This window comes from Dermacentor silvarum, chromosome 4, assembly GCF_013339745.2.
Source record: "Dermacentor silvarum isolate Dsil-2018 chromosome 4, BIME_Dsil_1.4, whole genome shotgun sequence".
NCBI classification, from domain to species: domain Eukaryota; kingdom Metazoa; phylum Arthropoda; class Arachnida; order Ixodida; family Ixodidae; genus Dermacentor; species Dermacentor silvarum.
This window is the reverse complement of record NC_051157.2, coordinates 74,220,166-74,246,666: the sequence shown is the minus strand read 5'-3', so window position 1 is coordinate 74,246,666 and position 26,501 is coordinate 74,220,166. Positions and strand designations below refer to the sequence as shown.

Sequence of the window (26,501 nt, the reverse complement as noted above, 5' to 3'; positions counted from 1 at the left end):
CACCACACACACACACACACACACACCACACACACACACACACACACACACCACACACACACACACACACACACACACACACACACACACACACCACACACACCACACACACACACACACACACACACGCACACGCACACGCACACACACACACACACACACACACACACACACACACACACACACACACACACACACACACAGCACACGCACACGCGCACGCGCACGCACACGCACGCACGCACACACACACACACACACACACGCACGCACGCACGCACGCACGCGTGTGTGCGTGTGTTTCTTAACAAAACGTCGCTTTACGCATGGAAGCACAAAATTAACTGGAACGCCAATGCATTTCTTCGCAAAGTTCGGGAATTAATATCTCTAAACTGGTGTCATCCCGAGAATTCGTTCCAAGTGGATCCGCCTTGCCAACTCCACGGCTACAATTTGTAAATTGCAATATGAGCCATCAGGTAATTAGTTAAAAACTTAATTAGTGAATTTCTGTCAATTATTCGATTATGCATTTCAATTTATTGTGCAAGTAATGTCCGCCTCTTCGAGTAGACCAGCTCATGAACTAGAATTGTGCTGTCTGCCACAGGCAACCTTTAAAGATTTTTGAAAGTGTTCACTGAAACACCCTGTATATATATATATATATATATATATATATATATATATATATATATATATATATATATATATATAATGTTCCCGAACCATTGACTATAAACATCAACGTCCCGCGCAGCCATCAAGTGCGCGAAGCTCTCGGATCCTCCTGGCGGAACCACTCTTCCTCACCCATGTGGAAATACTTTTGGCAGTGAGTGCGACTTCAAATGCAACGAAGGCCATTGCCCTTATTTGTGCAACATGACTGAAGTCTTGGCCGGAAACTTACCCTGGAACCGCAAATCAGGAACGTCGCGCGTCTGCCAGGCGAACAAGGAGTGGTCCGGCGGACAGTTCTTCTGCGACAGTGAGTTGGTGTTATTGCTGCGCAAGTAAAAAAGTGAGCATATCCTACGATTGTGACGTGTTTTGCCTGTGTGTGTGGGTTTTAAGCATTGGTACATTGTTTGTGCTTGCCGTCGTCAGACAACCACGCGTCAGCAAGCTCAGCGCACCCACGTTTTAATGACTTGGAGTGGTGTTCGTGCGAAATTTCAATCGTGCTCAACGTGGCGTACGTGTTAGTCTTACAGTTCGTTGAAACGCTCCAGAATTCAAGTATAAAAGTCACTAGACTCCAGCTTGTTTTTGTATGTTGTACCTCAATCAGTGCGAACCGCAATGCCTGCGATGCCTTGATACGTTTAAAAAGCTTCACGTGTTCTTGAAAACAATCTTCTTAGATAGTCCTGGAAAACTATGAAAGAATTTCAATGCCCCCTAAAGAACCATGAAAACTGCTGCAACATATCGCAGCGGGAGCCACCAACCGCTGGCGTGCCCTAGAAAAGTATTTGTGGTATACTAGGGCAGCCTATGGTTACTGCTTAGGGTTCTCCTCAAGAAGCGGGCGCGAGTTCCTGTTCGAGACTGCAAGGGCACTGTGATCGGGGTTAGCGTTTTAGGTTCGCTTAGGGTTACTGTATATGCCACCGGAGCTTCTACTGTAAAGCTAGAGAGAGAGAGAGAGAGAGAGAGAGAGAGAGAGAAAATGAAAGGGAGAAGGAAAGGCAGGTAGATCAACCAGACGCACGTCAGGTTTGCTACCCTGCACAGGGAAAAGAAGGTCAAAGAATAGAACGAAGGACAGAAAGAATAATGAAAATTAAAAAGAGGATAGAAACAAATAAATAAAAGAAGAGCCTTGCGTTATGCGGACAAAGTTGCTCCGCTAGTCTCCAATGTGTGCGGCTGTTTGCCGCGATTTGTGCTACCGCTATCAGAAACATTTTGATTCACGATTTGTCTTTCAGAGGTGTGTACTTGAATATGAATTACATATGATAAAGCTTCCCCTTAGGTGTAATACCTTGCACTATAGTGGCAGCTCAAGCATCGTAGCACTCCTCAACACTTGCAATGCACAGTGTAGTAACCCCGGGATTTACTTGTTGGGCACAGAGGTCCGCTGTCCAGCGCTCAGGGCTCCGCCCAATGGCAAACTGCAGTGCTATAGCAACACGTTCGAGTTCGGCACAACGTGTGTGGTCACGTGCTCCGTGGGCCACAACCTCGTTGGCAACCCCAACCTTACCTGTTCGATCAACGGCACGTGGACTGGCCAGCTGCCACGGTGCGATGGTAAGTCGACGGTTACGAATTTCGGCGCCTGGTACTTCGTATAGGGCCCCGACTGAAGGAAGCAGTGATCCACTGGTTACTTAGTCATTTACTTACCGTACACGTATTCGTGATCCACTTGCTGCATTCAGAGATAAAGCGCTGGCATGCATGACGTGCAACTATTTCTTATCTTGGTGCGTATTCGCAAAACAATTCGTAAGCTAATGTGACTTGTGACAGCAAGCACCGGCCACTCGTGAGAGCGAAGGTATTATTAGAGAAATACGCCGGCAGATAATAAAATGTTCTTGCAAAGGAAACTCAGTGCCCTTCCACTCTGTGAAGAAGGACGACCAGCGAGGCTTTTACGTGTTCTTATAAAATAATGAAATTATATATATATATATATATATATATATATATATATATATGAAATTAAAGAATTAAGACCAATAGACCCTAATTCTCCTTAATCCTCCTTCATCGACCTTAATCCGCTATAATCAATCCTCCTTCATCCACTCTGATCTACCTAAGTCGACCTTAATCCACGTTAACGCAGCCTAATCCACCTTAATCAAACCTACTCATCCTTAATACACCTTAATACACCGTAATACACCTTAATCAAACTTAATCAAACCTAATGCATCCTAATCCACCTTAATCCTCCTTCATCCACCTTAATTGGTGGATTGGAGAGTAGACTGTGACGTAATGGTCATCCATCAGTGGTTTTGACACTTATGTTAAGGAGCCTACATACATAGGCTAGTGTGGATTCAACTTTGTCGACGCAACTTTTTTCTGCAGACCATGCCGATGCACGCACTTTTGGTCAGAACCTAGCCACATACGGCTTCGCTGTAAAAGAAAATCTTAGTAAAAGAGCTCAGGTTCACGAAGCAGTTCTTACACTAGATCAGCTCGTAAGAAGTAGCAGCCAATAGTAACTGCCGACAAATTATTAGAGAGAGAGAGAGAGATAAATGAGATGGGAAAGGCAGGGAGGTAAACGCTCGGCGATCTATCGTCCGACCGAAGGTAGGTATCCAGTTTGCTGGAACTTTTTCCCTGCACTGGGGAAGGAAATACGTCAGTAGTCTTGGTGGAGGCATAAAACACTTTCGGAGAAAGAAAGATAAGGTCGCTTGTCCGGAGAACCTCAAGTGCGCTCATGCTGGTGTGAAGACCGTGTCACACTAAGATCGTCTGCTAGAGCGGCCGGTCGTCGAGGCGCGCCAGAGAGGGTGAGCTGTAGCGGGGACAGAAATGTTCGATTGTTTCCTCGCTGTCGCAAAAAGGTACACTGTCAGCCATTCCGATGCGGCACAAACGCACTCCAGCTACACAGCAATTCGGGAAGTCCTCGGAGGGAGGATCCAAGTGTTGCAGTCACTGGAAACCTGGCGTGTTCCACATGGAAGTGGCATCAGAGTATCGAAGCTTTGCTGCTCATCGGGAGTGGAACCTTCAGCAGTGCGCCTCTCGTATTGCCTTCTGGTGTGAAGACCGTGTCAGCCGGCACTCTAAGATCGTCTGCTCAGAAAGCGGCCGGTCGTCGAGGCGCGCCAGCTTCGTCACGAGCGTCTGTCTCTGGGAGCTGTAGCGGGGACAATGACACAAGATATATTCGATTGTTTCCTCGCTGTCGCAACTATTACAGGTAGCACTGTCAGCCATTCCGATGCGGCAAGCAAACGCATTCGTAAAAGATACTCCAAGCCACAGTCGGCAGAGAGCAGTTGTCTCGATTCAGGAAAGTCCAGATGGAATATGTAGTCGGAGGGATGGATCCAAGCGGTGCAGTCGAGTATACTGGAAACCTGGCGTGTTCCAAATGGATCGAGTGGCATCACGCGCGAGTATACGAAGCTTTGCTGCTGCATCGGTTCTTGAAAGTGGAATGGGTTCCTTCACAGCATCTTCGTGAGCCCTCCTAGCAGCTTCATCGGCCTGTTCGTTGCCCATGATGCCGCAGTGGCCTGGGAGCCACTGAAAAGTAATGTCATGTCCTTTTTCTACTAGTGGGTCATATATCAGCCTTATTTCAAGCACAAGTTGGTCTTGTGGTCCACGACGCAGAGCGGATAGCAGACACTGCAGGGCTGCCTTCGAATCAGTAAATATACTCCATTTTCGTGGTAAATCTTCATGAAGCATATGAAGGGCGCTGCGAAGTGCAGCAAGCTCCGCAGCAGTCGACGTTGTCTGGTGAGAAGTTTTAAACTCATAGGTCACGGCTTTTTCGGGGAAGATCACAGCTCCTGTAGATCCGTCAAGAGTTGTCGATCCATCAGTGTAAATGTGAAGGTGGTCCTTGTATGTCTCGTGCAGCATGAGTAGAGATAGCTGCTTGAGAGCTGGTGACGAGAGTCCTGCTTTCGTTTGAATCCCCCGAGAGTCGAACTTGTGGGCGAGCCAAACACCAAGGAGGTGATAGCAGCCTCTCAGCAGGCGTATAATCTTGAGGGAGGCAGTCACGGTACGTCAATATCACCTGGCAAAAGGAGGCATTGGGTCGGTCTTTCGGCAGCGTGGCGAGGCGTGACAAATTATTAGCAAAGGCAGCCGACCTACCAGCTCCTAAGAAGGAAAAGTTTTGTCAATTCGACCTCAAAACTCCTTCGCTCGGAAGTTCAGACGTACAATAAACAAGCAGAAAAGCATAGAAGCGGGCTTGGAACAAAGATTGAAATATTTGTTCCATTGTTTTCAAACAGTCATTTATTCTTCTCGCAGTCGTAACGTGTCCGCCTCTCAAAGTGAACAAAAAGATGCGAGTCGACCCTTCTCGCTGCCGGAACGAGACAAGCCCTTACGACTTTTTGTGCAGGTAAGTTGAAGGCACTTGCCGTTATCCAGAAATGTGAGACTTTCACTCGCTGACTGACCATTAGTGTTTTTGTTAACGTTTTTTCGGCGCTTCAATGTCAGACTGTGAAATTCGAGGTACACAGGCCGAACTATGCATGGCTAGATGCGAATCCGTTTACTGCCCTTGAATGTTCGCATAACCTGTAGGCAAAAAGTTTCACCCATTCCGGCATGCGAGAATAAGAACAGACGTTATACATGACGATGAAGCGTTATGTATGACAATGAAAAGATGGTAAACACCAGTTATTTTGTTCTACACGAGTATCTCGAAGGGTAAAAACACCGAATTAAACTGTTATGACAATTTCCCTTAACTTTCCAATATAACAATGTGTCTTAAGCTTTGTAACTACATAGTTAATTATTCTAATTCGTTGGTGAATGAATTGCTTCGTTTAAGCAGCGAAGCTGTTTAACCTGGGCGTTTGCCAGTCAGGTGTAATGCCGAAATGCGGGCCGATCCTGGTGGTAGTGCAGAAAGGACCCAAGCGCAATGGCACATACCTCTGTGAACTAGCGAAGCTGTTTAAGCTCGAGGATGATCCGTCGAGTGTACGCCGCAAAACCTCCGCCTGGCGATGACGTCACTATGAGTCACCTAGCAACGCTTCGCCCCAGCTGCGCCGACCGCGCCTAGCCTCGCCACAGCTGCATGAGCCATGACGTCATCCCGCGCACCGCTATCGCTTCGCCTTATCTATAGCTTTGCCGAGCCATGACGTCATCGCGCCGTGCGGAGTGGTTGCCGCGGCTGCGCTGACACGGCGCTAAGCCGTGACGTCACTGCGCCGACCCACCGTATATATAGCTCAGCGTCACCACCGCGGCGACATAAAGCACCGCCAAGGTCGATTCACATAGGTCGCGAAGCTTCGGGCGAAAAGTGGTTCAGAACAAATTGTCACCGACATAAGCAAGGGTGGTTATGGGAGCAGCGACTGAAGCGCGACTATGTTTGGGGGGAACAAACACTGGGAAAGAAAAAAAAAAAAACGTTTTATAAATAAAGAGATCCAGAGATAGATTCATGCAACGAAAATAATGTTCCGAATCAATTTTATATACGCGTGAAAAAAAAAGAGACAACTCTCTTTTACGTGATCATTATGAATAAATACCTTTTTTCAGCGCCCACCGATAGCGGCGGGCGTTGAAGCCGCTATCACTTGCAATGTAATGCAGCTCTTGAAGTGTGCAGAAAGGCGCGCTCGTAAAGTTCACCTGTTACAATACGCCCCCCTCCCATGTTGTGTTGTTTTGCTTGCCGACGTTTGTCTAAATTTGGTGACGCGGGTAGTTTCATTGTTTCTTGACCTGTTCAGTCCAAAGCAGCAAGTCGCGACCACCAGATAATTGTTTAATTGTTAGCGGAATCGAAATGCGAGGCTGGCAACATGGGGGAAAGAAAAAAAAAAGGTAGGGCGATCCGCGATGGAAGCAGTCGTAACGCACGTTGTTACTCCTCTTATTTTCCTCTTATTTCTCAATTAAAGAGTTATTTGTTCAAAATGTGAGTCTGCGAAGAATTCCTTAACATAATTTAGTTGTTTTCGTGCGACAGCGCTGGCCGACGGGCTTGGCATCCGACGAAAGGACGAGCACTCTACGCCCAAAGCGTTCGTCGGCCTCCAAAGATAGTATGTTCTGTGCAGGGATGCGAATGCGAAACCCATACGGCTGACCTTTTCCTGCATCGCTTTCCGCGCTGAAAGCTGGGAACGCCCAGCAAGTCGTATGGCGGGGCATTTGAATATACAGCTGTAACGGCAGGCCTCCGAAAACAAATTTCGCGCCTTTGAGAACAAAACTGACGTCACTTCTGTTTTAACGGATATGACGTCACAGTATTTTTTTTCCGCCGGAAGTGTTCCCTCCTTACACAGATGGCGCGAAGCCCCACGAACCGCCGATGAACCGCTATGTTTTGAACGTATGGGCTTCTATGGAGGCTTCGCTACCAGGTACCTTGGCCCCGCCGCCTCCGCGCCGAGCCCATCGCCACGAAGATGGGGTGGCCGAAGAAGAGGAAGCGCGGCGCGAAAGCCGCCGCGCCACTACTCGAGAGCGAGTGAAGCGACTTCGGTCCGATCCAGAGTATGGCGCGGCCAAAACGGCGGTGAAACGTCAGCGATTCGCAGAAGATCCGGAGTTACGAGCCCGCGAAACCGAGCAAAAACGTTTGTACGTCCAGAAGCGTTCAGATACTTTCTTTAATGACCTAGTGTTCATTTCTCCTTGGGCTGTCGATGATTCGGAGGTGTTCTTGCCCAAAACATGGCCGAGTCTCGAAGCATAACCTCGCAAAAACTTTGCCGAACCGAGACAAAGCTAGGTGGGGTCACCAGCTTCGCTGTTTGCCCTGTCTTCGCACCACTAGTGTGAAGCTGCCCCTAATTTTTTTTCGTTGTTGATGTCCGTCTGAGCAGATAATTCATCTGTAGTGACGTGATTGCAGCAATCTCTGAAGGAATAAAAAAAAGTGTTCGAAGTAAAACAAACACATACACGTACGCACACACACGTACTGTATATAGCACTCGCAAGTATATCAGCTGTAATGTATGTGGATGACCATCCTTATACCACGCAAGATAAACCCAAACATCCTAGCACTGACCGGATGTTCCAGTCCAGAGAAACTTTACAGTGGTGGTGTTCTTTATTTCCAGGTACAAGTGCATACCAGGCTGGCGGCTGGTTGACTGGGAAACAAACACTGCAGCTGATGGCGCACGGAAGTGCTTAGAGGATGGAAAGTGGAAAGACGCGGGACAGAAAATAACGTGCCAAGGTTCGTGCTGTTGTGGACCAACTGCGTGCAATTTTGAAGAAACAGTCACCTTACTTATCGGTCGTCTCGATCATTTCAATACCAAAGACGTTTCGTCTGTTAGATTAGACCTTTATGAAGAAAGAAATTGCTTCTTTTCAATGGCATTACTTAAAGTTACCTTAAGGTTAACATTACTTAGGGTTAACTAATTAAGGAGAAGAGAAAAACAAATACCACTTCAATTCAAGGCGTTCACACAAGCCGGTGGCTGTGGCTGAGGTGTTGCTGTGACGTCACGACCAATTATCATTAACGCTCTCAAATTACCACCCGCGAACTTAGGCAGATGCCTTCTTCAGTTTGCTTTAGAGTAGATGTTATCCCGCGTACGTGCGTAAAATTTGAAGCGGCAACGTTGGGCCTCCTTCCTTGCTTACAGCTACAGCTCTAAAATTTAGTTCACTGCTTGATGAAGCCTGTCAAAGAGTCTCTGAAAGGCACTGCATAATTTTATTGCGATAACAATTATATGGTCACTTCAACCGGATTTGTGCCGTCGGCGTTGCCGTCGCCGTCAGGTTCCCTATAGATAAAATCTTCGCCGCGCGCCGTATGCCCGAGCGGAAGCGCGCGGGGACGCGCGCTATCACGGAGAGCGAACGCACTCAATCTCCCACGCGCAAGCAAGGAAGCGGGAAGCCAGCGCCGGAGAGAGCTGGGGGGGGCACTTCTACTCTGCCAGCAACCGCGCTCGTCGCTCGCTCGCACCGTCGCTTATCTCCACACGGCTCTGACCTTTATGAGCCGTGCATTCGCCGCTCAGTTTCCGTTGAAGCGATAGACCGCTCGTACCTTCGCCCGCTGCTTGCTGCCAGCGTTTTGACAGTCGTTGTCTGCAGTCATTCAGTGTGATCTATTCATGTTTGTTTGTGCGCGCTCACACCACGCTTGTTCATTCAGTTAGTAATAGTCGGGCCACATTTTCCAACGCACGCTACACATGCAATGCTGCCCGGATCGGCAGTGCAGCGCTAAGGTGTGTCCCTTCGCACGCGCTGCCACGGGAAGAGCTTATCATCAACCTACCACCGTTCACACGCGCCTACTCGTGGTCATCGAGTCTCTCCTCTATCGTTCTACTTACGGCGCAGCACACCTGCTTACTAATCAGATCCTGTTTACTACAATTCATATTGCTACCAAAGCCGCTCACCTTACTTCGTATGGCATGCTGTGTGTTATCGCATCATGCTTCGCCCTTAGGGCGAAACTGTGACATTTTTTATATCTCCAGCAGACAGCTAAGGAACTAGAATTAGCACTATTTAGACCATTTGATACCGTGCACCCGGAGCACCTACAGCATACGAATTTCTCTAGTATATCCATGCAATAATACAGTTTAGTGTTTTATCACAATTTGCTCGATTTTTTTGAAACGGTGCACTGTTTAACACCAAATAGAGCTCTGACGTGCAATTAGCATAGCTTTGGAAAGTTACCACGACACCATTGAATACTCCACAAACTTCTAGCTTGGCTAAAACAACTATATTGGCATGCCCAATGCCTCCTATAAACTTTATTGCGCTATATATTGATTAGTGCTCTCAATCTATTTCCACCTTCATTTTGCGTGAACACTTGCGTAGAGAAAATTCTACACAATATCTGGTAAGAGTTTCGATGTTAGAGAAAAAACAAGCAAACCTAACATTTATTTTTACCCACAACATCTTAAAATAAGAAAGCGCTAAATAAGAGACCGCTCCTAGCATACGCTTTGGATTGTTGTGCGTTGTTGTCTCTCTTGCGCTCTTGATCAATGCACCAGAAATTCGTCATCTGACAGTGAGCTCAGGCACAACTTAATGCGAAGTCCGCGAAGTTTTACTTAAACTGCGATGATTCTTTCCAGACGTGGAGCCGCCAGTGATCGAGAACTGCACTGAAAGCTTGCAAGTGACCAACGCGCCTCACAGTTCACTGTCAGATCCGGTAACGTGGAACGAGCCCTGCGCCGTGGACAATTCCGAACGTGCTAAGGTGAAACTCGTATCCCAACTTATGTTGAAAAACTGCCGTGGGAATTTCCCATAGGGGAACACGAGATTCAGTACGTCGCCGTGGATGAAGCTCGACTGGAATCAAAACCATGTACCTTCAAGCTGACTGTACGGGGTAAGGAAATGCGTGCTTGTTTTTCGTTCTGTTGCAGTCTAACAAAGTTGTGCGTTAATCGACGCAACTGGCGGCCTAACTTACCCTTCGTCCATTTGCACGAGATGGTTAATCACTCGTGTTTTCTAAAAAAATTGTCGCAGTTTCACCCGAAAGGTGAAGCATCATTTGCAATAGTAAATTAGTAGAGAGCTAAACCGAGTAAGGATAGTCGTTTTATCCGCTGTATAAACTTGGATATGCAGCAGCAGCAGCAACGCGCAGAACTGTTGTCGACGCCGTCGGCGTTTTGCCCGCGTTCGCACCGAACGCGCGCTGGCGTTGGTGACTGTTGCTGGTGCCTCTGGGGGCAGCGCGGAGGTTTTCGACGAGCTCAAAACAGGACACTCGTCGAGCAGCGTCGGAAGTCTTTACCACCTTCTCGCCTCGCAACGTTTTTATATAATTAGGCATTTGGTGCCGCAGCCAAAAGTCGCCTCCCCTCCCTCCCCCCCCCCCCGGCCTTTCACGCAACGGAAGAAGTCGCGTTTGCTATATATATATATATATATATATATATATATATATATATATATATATATATATATATATATATGGTGATTGTAAAGGGAGGAAAGAGACGCTTAATTCTGCAGCCCTTCATGGAGCACAGCGCAGAACGCGCGTTTGCCCTCCGCCGTGCGTTCGCTCTCCGTGAAAGCACGCGTCCCTCACGCCCTTTCACTCACACATACAGCATACGGCGCGCGGCGACGATTTCATCACCGTTGACGTCATACGGAACCTCACGGTGACGGCGACGGTGACGCCGACGGCAGAAATTCGCTTTGGAGTGTCCATTTAATTGCTATCGCAATAATAAAAAGTAAAATACTGTGTCAGAAAACTGCCCACACAAATGGCCTTTTGGTTTCTCTAAATATAAACAAACATTTATCCTAGTATCTATAAAAAACGTACCGGTTAGTGACTGCGTTCATGGGCAGAATTCGTAAATTTATAAAACTGCTTGTCATTGTCCGACTACCTTCTGTAATGAAATGCTTATTATAAAGGTTGATCACCACTTGTTCCTATTAAGACCTCTCGCCTATATAGGGACCAGTTACAGAGTACGGGCTCTGACTGTATGGCTCGTGCGGTTTTGATCCTGAGCTTCTATTCGCAAAGCACTTCGAACACTAAATAGGCTTTCACCAACAGCGCGATGTCGACCATATTATTTTATTAAGTGTTACGAGACATACGGATACGGATACGAAGAACTTTATTAAAGGCATCCTGAGAAGCGCCGCCCCTTAGGGCGACACCGCGGGCCGCTCCCACGTGGGGATGGTTAGGCCCAACCTAACCGCCGCATCGCAGGCTCTATAGAAAGCCCAAAGCTGACGATGGTATTCCGAGCTCTTGATGGCCGAGTTCCACTTCTGTTCAGTGATGTCCTTATCCTCTCTTAACGAGGGACACCGCCAGAGCATGTGATCTAAATTGTATGTACCCCCGCAGCTAGGACACCGTGAGCCAAAAACGTCCGGGAATAAACAGTGCATGAAGGCCAGACTAGGATAGGAGCTAGTCTGAAGCATCCTAAAGGTTATAGCCTGAAGTCCTGTGACCTATTTATGTGGTTGAGGAATGATTCTTCTCTCCAGATAGAAATGTTTAGTGAATTCATTAAAGGTGAATAGAGTGTCCCGGAACTCTTGAACATTGTATTGTGCCAAGGCTCCTCCTCTCGTGCGGAGAGTTAGTACACGTGCCTGGGGGTGGGCAATGTCATTGAAGTTGGTGAGCGAGTCCAGATTAAGGCTCAAGTGTGCCTTTAACCAAGTGATCGTATGTGGAGTGATTACCCTGTTCCTGAGAATAAAATATTAGCCGTGTTGGCTAATATTATGTGCAGCATCATGATTGGCTGGATATTTTCTCTCATGTACAATTTTAGCGTAAGAACCTTTCGTGAATATGGGCCAAGTTTCCAATGAACCTTGACGTCGGTCCATACTTATAACGAAGGCTGATGGCAAGCTGCACTTAAGAAGAACAAGTATTCTTAATTAGACCCCTCGGCTCGTATTCAGGGGCCAGATTCACAAAGCTTTTCTTACGTAAGTTCGCTTTTCGATTGGCTGGCCGCCTTCACTAATGATATGTCTGGTATCTGGATTTGCTAAAATTCTTTCTAACAAAAAATTCTACCCTAAGAAGTTTTCATGAATTCGGGCTCAGGGCCCGTATCCACAAGGAAGGTCTTACGCTAGAACTCTTCGTAAGTGCAGATGCCGGCCAATCGCGATGTTGGGCATATTATTAGCGCAGACCAAACAAGACTTACTAGCGAAAATGTTTGTGAGTTTGACACATGGGCCCGTATCCACACACACACACACACACACACACACACACACACACACACACACACACACACACACACACACACACACACACACACACACAAATATCTTGCTCTAGAATTGTTCGCAAGAGAAAAGTTCAGCCAATCATGATGCTGGACATGTTATTAGCAGGAGGCGGCTGGCCGATGGCAAAGAGCACATACAAACGCAATGCTTTCTGAGTTCGGTCATTTTGCACGAATAATTCGGCTTCCGCACACACACACATGACGACAGCCAACGAAATGGCAACGTAAAGGTATTTGTGAACCCATCCAATTATTCGCATTTGAGCTCGCCAAATATTATCGTTCCGCGTATCGTTGGGGCGTAGGTTGAGCAGACAATGCCTAAACTAGATAACGCCCGCAACGTCATCTCGAAGGCATATCTCGACACCTCATCTCGAAAACCTATCTACGCCCTTGCTTAGACTTAAACGTTGATTTTTCTTTTTTGTTGTTGCAGATATCGAGGCACCTAAAGTAACAAGCTGTCCTGATGATATAATCCGCTTCTCAGCGACCAGAGCGATTAAGGTCACCTGGGAGGAACCTACATTCGAGGCATGTGTTATTTTCGCACAGTCTATGCGAATGTCCTAAATATAATGTTCCGAGACAGTACAACTCAAACTCAAACTCAAACACCCTGGCATCCGTTCTGGCGCACCTTGACAATAGACCAATGTCAGTTGAAACGATTCTCACATGTCGTCGACAGAAGACATCGCAGCTGAAGGCGACGAAGGGACTAAGGTTTTTAAAAGAAACGGGCTTGGACAAGCGGCTGTGGCAGTGATGTCACGTACCACGCAAGAGTGACGGACTGCATCTGACGATGAGTGTGCTGTGCTATGGGCTTTCTCTCTCTCTCCTCCCCATCTTTCCTTTCCCGTCATGCCACTTCCATGTGTAGGGTAGCAAACCGGTTGTGCTGAGCTGGTTAACCTCCCTGCCTTTCCTTATCCACTCTTTCCTTCCTTCCTTCGCCAGAGATAGCAAGTGCTCGTGTAAGCGTGTAATACGGTGGACCGCGTAGCGACCGCTTTTCGCGTAAACCGCTCTCGCTAGAGTCAGTTCAGTCTGTGAATTCCTGTTCAGCCTTTTCAGCTTTGTGAATCCGTCACAAGAATCACTCTAAATTGAGCCCCTCACGCGCTTTTCGCAACAGCAAGAAGAAATGTCCCTTCGTAGCAGTATAAAACTAATTTGTGACTCGCAAACGTCAGTAAAAATTAAAATCACGCTAAAAGTCCAGGGCCCATAATCACACATACACAAAAAAGCTCTTCGCTAGAATTGTTCATAAGAGCAAATCATAGCCAATCACGATGTTTGACATGTTAATAGCGGTGCCAAGGGACATTTAAAGGGTCCCTGAAACGGTTCGGACAAATTTTCTAGACGCGTAGTTTAACGGTGCTGCGACAGAACGCTGCGACAGTGTTACCAGATGGCGCCGAGTGACATAGCCAAAACAGATTTATGTTGTAGCCCAAAAGTATCCAACCATGCAGTCGGGCCTCGGTAGCTAGTAGCCAAAATGTCGCCATCATTTCTTCCAGCGTAAAATGACAAAAAAAGAAAAAAAGAATGACTCATGGAAAGAAACTAGTAATGTTTGTTTTTAATTATTTGCCAGTAAATGTGCTAGCTGAAATCATCAAATACACGGCCAAACAAGGTACTTGACTAGACTAGCACACAGCAGAGAAATTAAAAGAATATCACATATGCAAGCATCAATCACACGCCCAAGGTTAACTACAACAGCTAAAACAGAAGAAAATAATATCAAATACAAATCATTCGCCATGGCTGCCCAGTGGCTAACCACACGCACTATTTCTAGCCAACGTGATGATGGTGATCGTATGGTGCTCTTCCCTTTGCAATGGGCGGACGTAGAAATTAGGACCTAGCACAACACCCGGTGCATCGTGCCACGCCATAGACGCAGATTTAGTTTACGCCTCCGCCCATCCGTCAAAATTTGCCGAAAATTACACTTGGTTACTGCTATAGCTCTGTGTTTGGTTAAGCTTTGTGCCACCAGAAACAAACAGAAAAAGGTTGCACCAACAGCTCGTCGAACGTACCGCGAATCTTGAAACAGGCTTTTTTTGTGATTCCTGATCCACATAAAAATATAGCTCAAAATAGCCACATGGCCAACTCATCCAAAACACAGCCAAACGAAAATTCAACTAGCCCAATTTGGCTAAAAATAGCCCAGTTTGGCAACACTGAGCAACGAGCTTAGCACAGGCGAGCTGGGCGTTTTGACGGATGGGCGGAGGCGTAAACTAAAGCCCATCCATACAATATTATAATACTACTATCGCTGTGATGAAGGACCTTTAGCGCAGACGTAAGTGAGCGGCCTGATCGGCATGCACCGTCCAGCCACCTGGTGGCGCGAGCCTAATCAGCCAAACACAGAAGAAGAAATAAACTTTATTGAAAGAGCCGGCAGTTTGGTTTTAGTGGCCTCAGGTGTCGGCTCGAAGTCCTTACCGCCGTATTCAGAAATGCAACTTGGCTTGAAGCCCAAGCTTGACTTGATTTAAAGGACGCCTGGCGTGAACATGCCATGGACATTCATTGCGTTTGCTTCGGCACGTTCACAATAGGCGTCACTTAACTCAAGTCAAGCACGGACTTGAAGCGAAGTTGCATTTCTGAATACGGGGGTTAGACTCGGGCGGTATCTTCGGCTTGCCGGACGGCCCAGAGATGATGATATTCCAGCTGCGAACAGGTAATATTGCTTTAAACAAGTGTAAAACATTTTAAACATTTAGAACGACGTGTTCAAGATTACGCTCCTGCCGAAAATTTGCGACAGCAGCAAAGTAGAATACACTTGGTTACTGCTATAGCTCTATGTTTGGTTAAGCTTTGTGCCACCAGGTGGCTGCACCGTGCAAGCGCTTCACGTTTACGCCTTCGTTCATGGCTGTGTACGCACTCAGCCATGCGCAGCCACGACCGCACTAGAACAAGAGACGCGTGGCGTGCGATTTAAGAGGTGCGTTCGCAAGCAGCCGCTTGTAATTCTATCATTCTACCATAATTCTGGCAAGTTTCCATTTATTGTCTCGATATTCCTTCGCGATGTCCGTGAACTTTCGTTATTGTGAACTCGTATATAAAACCACTTCATTATATTGAGGTTCTAAATACATGTTATTTTATAGACCAGAAGTTACAAAAAGTTAGATACCTCGTTATATCAAGAGTTTCGTTATATTGAAGTTTTTTATATCGAACTTTAACTAAATTATCAAAGGCCAACGACCAACTGCAAATAATACTTACGAAAGTTAAGCTTGCTGAATTCGGCCCTAGGCGCTATATATGTTGCAGCAAAAAAATGGGAAGTTGAGCTTCTTGCTAATGCATAATTGGACACAATGCACGGGAAGACGAAACGGACCACAGAACAGACTCCAAATAGCGGTATGCCTGCTCTCCTCTCCGTCTTGTGTTGCCTCTCTGTCCGTCTAATCATTTCGTTGTCGGTATAATAATTGAGCCATCATGTGAAATATGGGCCGTATATGGATTTGTGAATGCTTTGGGGTTATCATATCAGACGTTCTTGGGGCGGTATTTATTACACCTTATCTTTCCAAATTTCGAAGCGGTCATTCATTCATTCATTCATTCATTCATTCATTCATTAAACTTTATTTGCCAAAAGAAGTCGGAGTCGATGTGGTCGGGACCCTCACTCCAGGGCTCCGCTCGCCTTTGCTGCCCGTCGGATCAAGTTGGATGAGAGTTAGTTGCTCTCCTGGATCCGAACTGGCAAGTAGTACCTCGCACTGCTCGTTATTAAGGGGGTAGATGTGTAGGTGTTTGCCTACCTCGAAGGGTCTGTTGGTACAGTCCCATGAGATATGGAACATAGCTTGCTTTCCACCACAACAAGGGCGCTCGGCCTTGTATGTTTTGGGGAACATTTTGTTGAGTAAGTTAAGATTGGGGAGCACGTACGTTTATATTTTACGGAGACCGTTGGCTTCCATGCAGTTGAGTGATTTGTGAGGTGGACCGAATGTCTGTCGGTCGAGTCTGCGATATGTGAGGATGTCTCTGCTAGAAGTGGGGATATGAGTGTGTGAAAGTGCGATCATCTGCCCCGCTCGGTTGGAAAGTTTCCTTTGTTCGCGAACAAAGTGGGGGACCCCGGAATAATTTGGACCACCTGGGGTTGTTAACCGTGCATGTAAATCTAAGTACACGGGTGTTTTCGTATTTCGCCCCCATCGAAATGTGGCCACCGTGGCCGGGATTTAATCCCACGACCTCGCGCTTAGCAGCCCAACACCATAGCCACTAAGGAACCATGACAGCGGGTTGCTGCAGTAAGATAACATAAACATTGCATCTGGCATGGCCGCGAAATATTTAGGTAGTTGCTTGTTTTATTTGCGTTTAGGACAATGCAGGGAATGTGACCATCACTTCAGACAGGCCACAGGGCTTTTTCAGCTGGGGCGCTCCAAGCACGGTGAACTACACTGCGATGGATGCCGCCGGAAACAGTGCGAGCTGTTCATTCAAGGTCATCGTGAAACGTAAGTGAATTATGTGTGTGCATTGCATTGCCGGCAAATTGACGCTGTTTACTAAGGAATGCTGTTGACTATTAGTATTTATTTTGACGCATTGGCTTGTCCTGTCCCTGCCCTGTTTCTATGTGCTCAGCAATCGAGCGCGGCGCAACCTATGCCGAATTATGCGAATTTCTGTTTTGAGTGCTTAGAACAAGGTTATTTACATCACCGCTTTCGATGCTAGGTTACTTAGCCTTTATTTTCTAGTTTATACACAGAAAAGTTTGAAGGTAGGTCTGTGATGCAGGTTCATCAAGTTTTGAAATGGGTTGCTGAGGTATAAATGAGGACAAAGCCTTCGCACACGTGACATACAGAGCATTTATAGCAAACAAGATGGAGAAAAAGCCGGAAGTTGTAGCTAACAGTCACTAAAACATTTAACAGCGAGAGCTAACATTAACAGGAGACAACGCGTAAGTAGCAGTATGCAATATAGCAAACGGGCACAACACGATTAAGTCTAACTAAGCAATTCAACACAGCATGACGAACTGACGAAGTGATGAGGAAAGCAGGCTAGCAAAGTACCGCTACATGGCTGCGTAGTAATAAAATGCAAAAATTATGTGCATATCTCGAGCACTGTGGGAACCGGGGGAAGCGAAGCATCTCCACGGCTTCCATCTCACTCTCAGCATGGACACTTTGTTCGTTAAGGAAGTAAATTCACCAGAGTTCACTAACTGGCGCCTACACGAAATATACCCATGCGTAAAATTACTACTCCTATTTGGGCTTACTCGACATGAAGATATCTCACTGCGTCCTCTGCGATTAGGTGTTGCCCTTATGAACGCAATGCTGGCTGAATGGGCATGTTGGTAATGTTGCATCTTTGGTTAGCAGCGTGAAGGATCCATATGGATGGCAAGAGGAATGACAGGAAAGAACGGCTTTATTAATTCCTAATTGGAATGGCGGACAGGGCCTATTGTAATCCATGTGTCCTAGAAGGGAGGAGGAAGAGGAAAGAAAGGGAGAAGGCAGGGACATAAACCAACAATGCGTCTGTTCGGCTACTCTATTAGCGGCGCCGTCGGCTGCGATGCGGGCACAACCGACCCGGTCGTCTGCAGTCGGTAGCCTTGCACTGCAGCTGAGCTCGACAAGTATCGGAGCTCACGTTCGTGTTTAACGTTCGACAGTGGATATCGTTTTTCATACAATGTACAATTTACGCGTCAGGTTAACTAGCGGAAAGTATTTTGCTAGGAACAGAAGCTGCTGGTGATGCTATCCATGCTATGTCACTGGTGCTACGTTTTTCAGTACAGACAACCAGCAAACACTGTATTGCACTAGAGCTACGGACAATTTTTATGACGTTTTAAAACTACAAGAAGTCATTATGAAGTAAAAACAATTGCTCTGTTAGCGCAACATTTTGCAAAACTGGCCGGCTAAATTCGGGGCCTAGGATCTGGCCACATTGCGCCACGCTTGAACAATGCCTCCTTTAGAAGATGCCCGCTGCGTGAGCCGAGAAGCTGGTTCCTGCCCCTCTCCTCTTTCCTCCTCTCCACTGGGGTCGGCTGCGAGCGCTAGCTGCGGCGGCCGCTGCACACCTAAATCCCGTGATCCTGCCTCCGAGATTACAGCGGCGTCTGTTGCGATCCCGGAGGCAGGACCCGCGGTCTCTCGTCAAGCCATTGGTTGAACGCGTGCCAGCCTCGTAATCGTCACTTCCTCCGCAACAGGAATTATGGTCGGCAGCGCTCGCCGTCTCTCCGCGACTACCCTGAACTACGGGAACCTCCGCTCCAATGGGAAAACGAGCGACGCGGCAGGCATCTAGTAAAAGAGGCATTGAGTTGAATTACGTCGAAGTTTCGCCAGAAAGGCGAAGCATCGTTTGCGATAGCAAATTAGTAGACAGTTATACGAAGTAAGGATAGTAGTTTTATCGGCCGTATCAAGTTGTAAATGTTCGCTTACTAACTAAATAAACATGCACAGTGTCACGCGCGCACAGCTAAACATGAACCCATTTCGCTCGATGACAGTGCAAACTTGTCAAAACGCTGGAGTGAGAAAGCGCGCCAGCGTCAGCGAGCAAATTGACCTTCACGCTGGCTCTCGCTTCAACGCGAACTAAACGTCGAAAGCACAGTCATACGAAGCTACCGGCACTCGGCGCATGCACTTTGTACTCATCGCAGATCGCTTTGAAGATGAGGCCCCCGCGGGCGTACACTTCGGCCACATCGCAGATCGCTTTCAAGATACGGCGCCGGTGCGGCATCTTCGTTAGCAGCAGCCGCAAGAGCAGAACGCACCCCCCCCCCCCCCCCCCCCCCCCCGTCTCCGTTGCCTCCTCTCCGTGCCTCGCGCGCGAACGAAGGCTGCACGCTTCCAGCCGCCTTCCTCTCTCGCGTGCGCGAGATTAAGCTGCGGTTGCCGGCTCACCCTCGCACGCTTTCACTCGCACGCACAGAATACGGCGCGGGGCGATGGTTTTATCGCCGTCGGACCTTATACAGAACCTCATGGTGACGGCGATGGCAAAAATGCGCTTGGAATGTCCATATAATTGCTCTCGCATTAAAATGATATCATAGGCCTTTTACAGGTCCGAAGAACCTGGGGCATGGGGCCTCGTGCGTCAAACGCGAGCAATTCCAAAAGTACTTCATTGCTTTTTTCCGCTTCCAGGTTCACCCAAATTTGTAACAGTAGCTTAACTGAGGGCTCCAAAACGCACACTTGGGAGTACTTTATGCTTAGAAACCGGCTACAGAGCGATTAAATGTTGCACTTTCGTTCCTGTTCGCGTTTCGATTTTCGTTGCTGGTACAAAGCCAGGAAAGCACTTCTGCGTTTCTTGAGAACCACCAGCCTAAATGACCACATAGTGACTAACTGAACGATAAACGTTCGGGCATATGTTCGTCCATATTGTGAACGTTTCCTCTTTCCTTCTATGTATGTATGTATGTATGTATGTATGTATGTATGTATGTATGTATGTATGTATGTATGTATGTATGTATGTATGTATGTATGTATGTATGTATGTATGTATGTATGTATGTATGTATGTATGTATGTATGTATGTATGTATGTATGTATGTATGTATGTATGTATGTATGTATGTATGTATGTATGTATGTATGTATGTATGTATGTATGTATGTATGTATGTATGTATGTATGTATGTATGTATGTATGTATGTATGTATGTATGTATGTATGTATGTATGCATGCATGCATGCATGCATGCATGCTTTTATTCGTCCCAGACAGTTAGGGAATAAAATGCAGACAAAAATCAACAAAAATCAGCTTGAGGACATCAGGGGCCCAGAAAACTTCACTTAATCCCCTTTGCCCCTTCAGTGCTGGCTAGCCAACCGGTCTCTACCTGATTAACCTCCCTGCCTTCCCGTTATTTCGTAACGCTTGACATTTAACACCTCTCCACCAGTTGCGAAGACATGACCAATTGCATCTTCCAATCCAGACTTTGTAAATGTCTCTTGGGGTCACTTATAAATATTATGAACTCATCGATGTATAAACAACGCCACTACATAAGTGCTTCCTCTCCAAACCTCTCCACGCTACGGGCATGGCTGTGGGAGAGATCCCCATCTATGTCCACACGGCGAGAAGCCACCCGGAGGAAGAAAAAAGCCTTAGGTCCACATGCTAAACCGTGATGAAAATGACATTGTAGATGCAATGTATATATGCATTGTGAAATGAGGTTTATTGATGCAAGCGTAGATGTAGATCCTTCGGATATACTGACACAGAACCACAGAACGGGCGGCTAAACAGTTACGTCGGGCAGCGCTCTTAGCGGTCACTTCGGCGTCGTCTTTTGCGGAGCGATCACGATGCTGCTACTGCTGGTGGTGTGCATCATCTGCAGAGCATGTTGCACGTCTTCTTCATCACAATCACCCCCCGGGGGGGGGGGGGGATTGTATGCACTTTTTACAGCGTAAGCTGTTATGGGCTCATTCCAATAGCTGTTTCGGTTCGCGATTGTGTCAGCCGCCGCCGCCGCCGCCGTTAGGGACCATAACCGCTATCGCCGGAAATGAGAAAAAAGTACCTGGTTCCCGCCGGGATCGAACCCGCGCCCGCTGCTTGGGAGCCAGATACTATACAACTGAGTCACGCAAGCGCTTGCTTTCGGGCAGCGAAAAAATGCCCTATAAACGCTCCCTGGGAAGGCGCGCAGGCGCAGAAGACGAGATGCGATTCAGACGAGGCGCGCCATCAACGGGATCCCGAACTGCCCGAGCTGCCGAGCCTCAGCCAGTATGGTGGCGCCATCTAGTTAAGGGGCCTGCAAACGCAGCGTGCCCGAGATGTAAGTTGCAGTTGTAAGGCTTGATCGGTCTCAGCAGACTGCTGTGGAGAGATCATTACAAGCCGTAGCTCGCCGTCGACGCCGGGCGGATAGTTCAAATCGTTCTCGTCAAAACGAGGCGAAGAGACTTTGCCGCGAAGACCCTTTTGTGCGTGGTGGCCGAAATTGACGCTACTCTTGAGCCGCTCCACCAGCTTACGCTGTGACTGTGCTGCGTGTGCCGCGCAGGCCTGTGACTTTTTTCTGTTATGGTGCTTTTTGTGCCTGCACTGTACCTGTAGTTTGTGTGACTTGTTTATATATTTTTTCCATTTGTTGAATTTTGTGTTTTGAGAGCTCATGAACATAACATCTCATATTGTGTTCTTGTTTGCTTTTGCTATGTTGCGTGACATTGATACACTTCCACTTTACTCGTGTGAAATAAGATGTTCGAGCCAACATCTTATTTGTGCATGTCATAAAAAAAAGGAAACAACTATGCTGCTGAGATACTCGGAGAGACCCCTTAAATGTCGTGCCTTGATGAATCACAGCCAAAGATTGAAGTCTACTCTCAGGCGTTTTTCAATTTTATTTTCGTTGCGATTGAAATTATATGGACACTCCAGGCGAATGTTCGCCGTCATCGTCGGCGTCGGCGGTGGCGTCACCACGATGTTCTATATAAAGTTCAAGTGTGATAAGATTCCATCGTGCCTCGCACGACGTATGCTGCAGGTGCTAGGGTGAGCCGAGAAGGCTGGCGGCATGATGCGTACCCAATGTTGCATGCAGGTAGGCTGATAAAGCACGAGCAAGGCGAGGGCGGGGGGAAGGGGAGGGGGAGGAAGCGCCCGTCTCCTTCTCCACTCCAGGAGTGGGCGACTTGCACCCTTCCTTCGAGGTAATCTTCGACGGGAACAAAGTAAAAAGTTGAGCCGAGAAAGCTGGCGGCTTAATGTGTGCTTTATTCTCCCTCAACTAGTGCTGGAAGTGGCGTAATCACAAGTTTCGGAAACGTGTGGAAGGGAGAGGCAGCAGAAGCCTCCACTCCCCTCAGTCTGCGCTCTTCGTCTCGCCTGCGTTGTGACATCGCGTTTTCGCGGTCATCGAGTGAGGTCTGTTCAGTTCATGTTTGCCGGAGCGCGCGCTTAAGTAGCAAACGAGCGTTCACTGCAATCATACGGCCTGTAAAACTACGAACTTTACTTCGTGCAGTTGTGTAATAATTTGCGATCACTATGAACGCATCGTCTTTCGGCTGAAACAGCGACTTCTTTTATTTTTGCCTTGTAAAATGTTATTATGTCAGGCGGGTTGTAACAAACGAAGTGCACTTCCCTTTCCTGCAGCCTACAAGTGTCCCTACGTCCCTCCTCCTCGGAATGGTTACCTGGCATGCGATGCGTATTACCAGCATTGTAGTGTCTACTGCGAGGATGGCTACAACTTCCACACCACGCCAGCTTCTATATACCGCTGCAAACAAATACCCCTAGGATGGACCATTTCGTCCAGAAAGAAATTTCCATTTCCTTGGCCGGACTGTGCAGGTGGGTCTCGTCCCGGCTTTCGGGCGCTATGCAACAAAATATTCATTGCTAGTCGATTAACCCGTTGACCCGTCGTGGTGATGACGTGTGCCGGGCGCTGATAGAGGTAAAGAACGTCCCCAGATTAGTTTCTGCGACAAGCCCGGCGCTTCTGTGAGACATGCTCTTTTAGAATGCCCTCGATATCATTAACAGCAAGTTAGGCTACATAACAGCTTGATCCTTCTTGACGGACACGGACCCGCCGTGGTTGCTTAGTGGTTATAGTGTTGGGCTGCTAAGCACGAGGTCGCGGGATCATATCCCGGCCACGTCAGCCGCAATTCGATTGGGGTGAGTTAAATGCAGAAAACACCCGTGTACTTAGAGTTAGGAGCATGTTAAAGAACCCCTGGTGGTGTGCTGGCTAGCAGCTCTGTTTTCTGCGAAATTACGCAATGAAACGATGAACGCTGCCTAAATATCCTCGCTGTAACAAATATAGGGCATCAAGAGCACCTTTCCTTTAAAAAACCGAATAGCTTTCTTGAATTGCTCGGCTATTCATTCACATAGACAATCATCGTCAAATATCTCTGCAGAAAATTTTCATCTTGTTTTCTCTTTCTTTTTTCTCTCTGAGTAGTGCTAGGGATAACCGGCCCTACCTTTCTATATTTTTTTTGCACTTGCTAAAAATAACGTTTTAAGTATAATAAATATTCTTGTTATTTTATGGAACGATGTTAACACCGCACGTAAAAGGAAGAGAAATAATGGTCCATTTTTTAACTACCCTTTTACCCTTTATAGGCTCGCAAGTGTCGGTGGTGGTGGTGGTAGTTGTGTCACGCTGAAAAGTGGGCCGATCCTTGTGATGTGCAGGAATGGGTCCAATATCAATGGCACATACCCCTGTCATGTGGGCCGATCCTCATGATAGTGTAGAAAGGGCCAAAGCTCAATGGCACATACCCCTGTGGGCTCGGGGACTTGTAACGAATCCTTGAACTACCCTTGTCACTCGTGGGACCCAAAGAGACAAAATCACCAGCCCTTTCCCTGTCGAGAAAAGGGGGGTAAGCGAAGCTGGTCGTCCGATTCTAGCATGCCGATTCGAGAGTGGGGGCTTGCGAAGCCCAGGCGAAACGTCAGCGAAGAGACGCTGACCCCGGTTGGCGGGAACGCGATGTTGAGGCCAAACGTCAGCTTAGAGCCGTCGACCCTGACTTTAGGGCAAACGAAACGGAACGCCTGAATAGCGTCGTCTTGCCGCCACAAGCTTCGCTTACACACATTTTCTCGACAAGGAAAGGGGCTCTGAATTTTTTATTTACGATCTTCTTGCCATACGCCATTGGCTCGCATGACGCCGCATCCGCGCGACTGCAGCCAGTGGCTACTTAGCGCAACGACTGAGAAGAAACGAATAGAGTCGTAACAGGAGAATCCCAACAAAACAATTTTTACTTGAAATTTACACCCCATGGCACTCACCAGCCTGAATAGGAAGAAAAGAAGAAGCGAAAGGATACGCTTGATTTATGCACTGTTTTATTCCTCTAATATCTTTACTTTCGTCCTTTGTTAACTTCTTTGCTGACATCTAATTGCCACTATAGTGTTTACTTTCGATGTTTCGAATAGTTGTCTCTTGGATATTCTCACTTGATACACATCATATGTGTACATATTTACATCATATCGCGCAGAAACAAAGGAAGATTTGCGTGCTTGTGTTATTGCAATGACTGTCGCGCTCAATATGACCTGCAACGCGCGAACCGTGGCTGCAGCGACGCTCTCGAGAAAACAGCGGAGAGGGTGTTGCCATCCCAGAAAGGCGCACATCCTCTGCTTTCTATCGTCTGCTTTCTTCGCGGAGCGATAACACACTGGCCCACCGAGAAGCTATCCCTGCACCGTGCATGGATGAAAAAAAAGAAAGAAAAACCGCCCGTTTGCAACGCGCGGCACGTTGCAAAGGGAGCGAAGTGTGGCGCGAGTGCACCGCTAATCTCGAGATCGCGAGAGATTACGACAGATACACCCGACGACGCGGCTAAAACCCCTATATATAAAAAGTAGCGACACTCTCCTCCTTCGCCTTCCCTCCTCCTCGTTTCTCCTCTCTTTCGCGCTCCTTTTTCGACCGTTGCGCCGCCTACACCGCTTGAAACACGTGCACTTGTTTATCTTTCGCCGCTGATCAGATTCGACGATCGCCGACTGTGTTCGCCGCTATCGTCGTGCTCCTTGCCAGTCGGTAGACGCTTCTCGGGCGAAAATGGCGATGGAGCGTGATCGTAAACAAACGCAGCCAGCGCCCGGGGGCTCGACGGTCCACGTGATGCCATTAGGCCAATACCGACGCGGCGTCGGCCTCGGGCAGGGTGTGCGAGGAGGCGGCGGCATTCTTCAAAGCGCGACGCTACTTTTTATTGACCCTTTTCGCGGCGATCCCGTGGGCGCTGCCATGTTTGATCACGTGGTGACGCGTCCATTGCTTGCCTCAACTGCCTCCGTTGCCTCCTTGTTTACAATGGAAGTGTATGACGCCGGCGCAGCTTAGAAAACCTCTGTTTTCGGAGATATCGTAGACGGTGACTAGGTGGACGACACGAAGCTTTGATCACAGCTGCAGACAACACGCAAAAGCGCTTTCGGGGCTGATTAAGCTATGTCCAAACGGTGCAAGCAGCGTATATGGTGCTTGGTCTAAAAGCGGGACTAAATATGTATTCCAAGCTATCCAAACATTCCGCTCATGAATTCAGTCAGGATTAGTATTTTTTCTTCGGCAAATATTTTGAAGCAGTGGCTTGTCAGTTTCTGTCTCAGTGAAGTTCCTCGGTGCGGTCACTATCTGATTATTTTATGCCTAATCGCTCGCGGGTGTGCTCAGTGCCGATAGATTTGTTCTTGCTGCGCACGGCTTGAAACGTAGCTGTTTTGTACACTGTAATACCTTGTAGCAAATATATATTACAGCTAGTAACTCGCTTACTCTTGTGAACCGTCACGAAACATTCAGCTTCGACCATTCGTGCGCCATCGGTGTAGTCCGTCATTTATTGTGCGTATATAGTGCGCATATATTCAAGTGTGCATCCATTCACTTATTCTTAACACGTTGGTGAAAGAGTGGGCGTAAGTTTCCGTGCCAGTTGGAGTAGATGTGTGCAGAAACTGTGCGCGAAACTTAATATGACAGGAAGCGGCGCTACTCCATTCGTCATTGTTTAACGAGCGGTACTCACTGTTGCCGACGTTCCTGGGATGAAGCCCTTTCTTTGAAGGTTAGCGATACAAGGCTGGCGGATGAGAAAATTTCTGTATCATCGAGGAAAGCCGTACATCACGAAGTGCCGGTAACACATTCGGACAGATTCAGCAGCGGTCCGCGAACTTGGCCACACAGATTCATTCTATTCCTTAACATGCCAGTCACTATTTTTGCTGCCAACTATTGCACACGTCTTCAATCCACATGATTCAATCTAGCATAATTGGAGCACAGTGTTTTAGCGAAAACTCAGTTGCATTTCCGAC

General features: G+C 47.5%; 1 protein-coding gene across 1 annotated transcript in view; it reads left to right on the top strand.

Annotated features, from left to right (window-relative positions):
* Positions 1-26,501, top strand: part of LOC119448705 (sushi, von Willebrand factor type A, EGF and pentraxin domain-containing protein 1) — a 95,198-nt gene that overhangs the window by 28,378 nt on the left and 40,319 nt on the right. The window contains exons 5-12 of the mRNA XM_049666465.1: positions 764-994; positions 2,089-2,268; positions 4,993-5,086; positions 7,800-7,921; positions 9,822-9,992; positions 12,949-13,046; positions 16,930-17,068; positions 22,770-22,970. Of these exons, the coding sequence (XP_049522422.1) occupies positions 764-994; positions 2,089-2,268; positions 4,993-5,086; positions 7,800-7,921; positions 9,822-9,992; positions 12,949-13,046; positions 16,930-17,068; positions 22,770-22,970 (1,236 nt within the window). The remainder of the gene's footprint in view (positions 1-763; positions 995-2,088; positions 2,269-4,992; positions 5,087-7,799; positions 7,922-9,821; positions 9,993-12,948; positions 13,047-16,929; positions 17,069-22,769; positions 22,971-26,501) is intronic.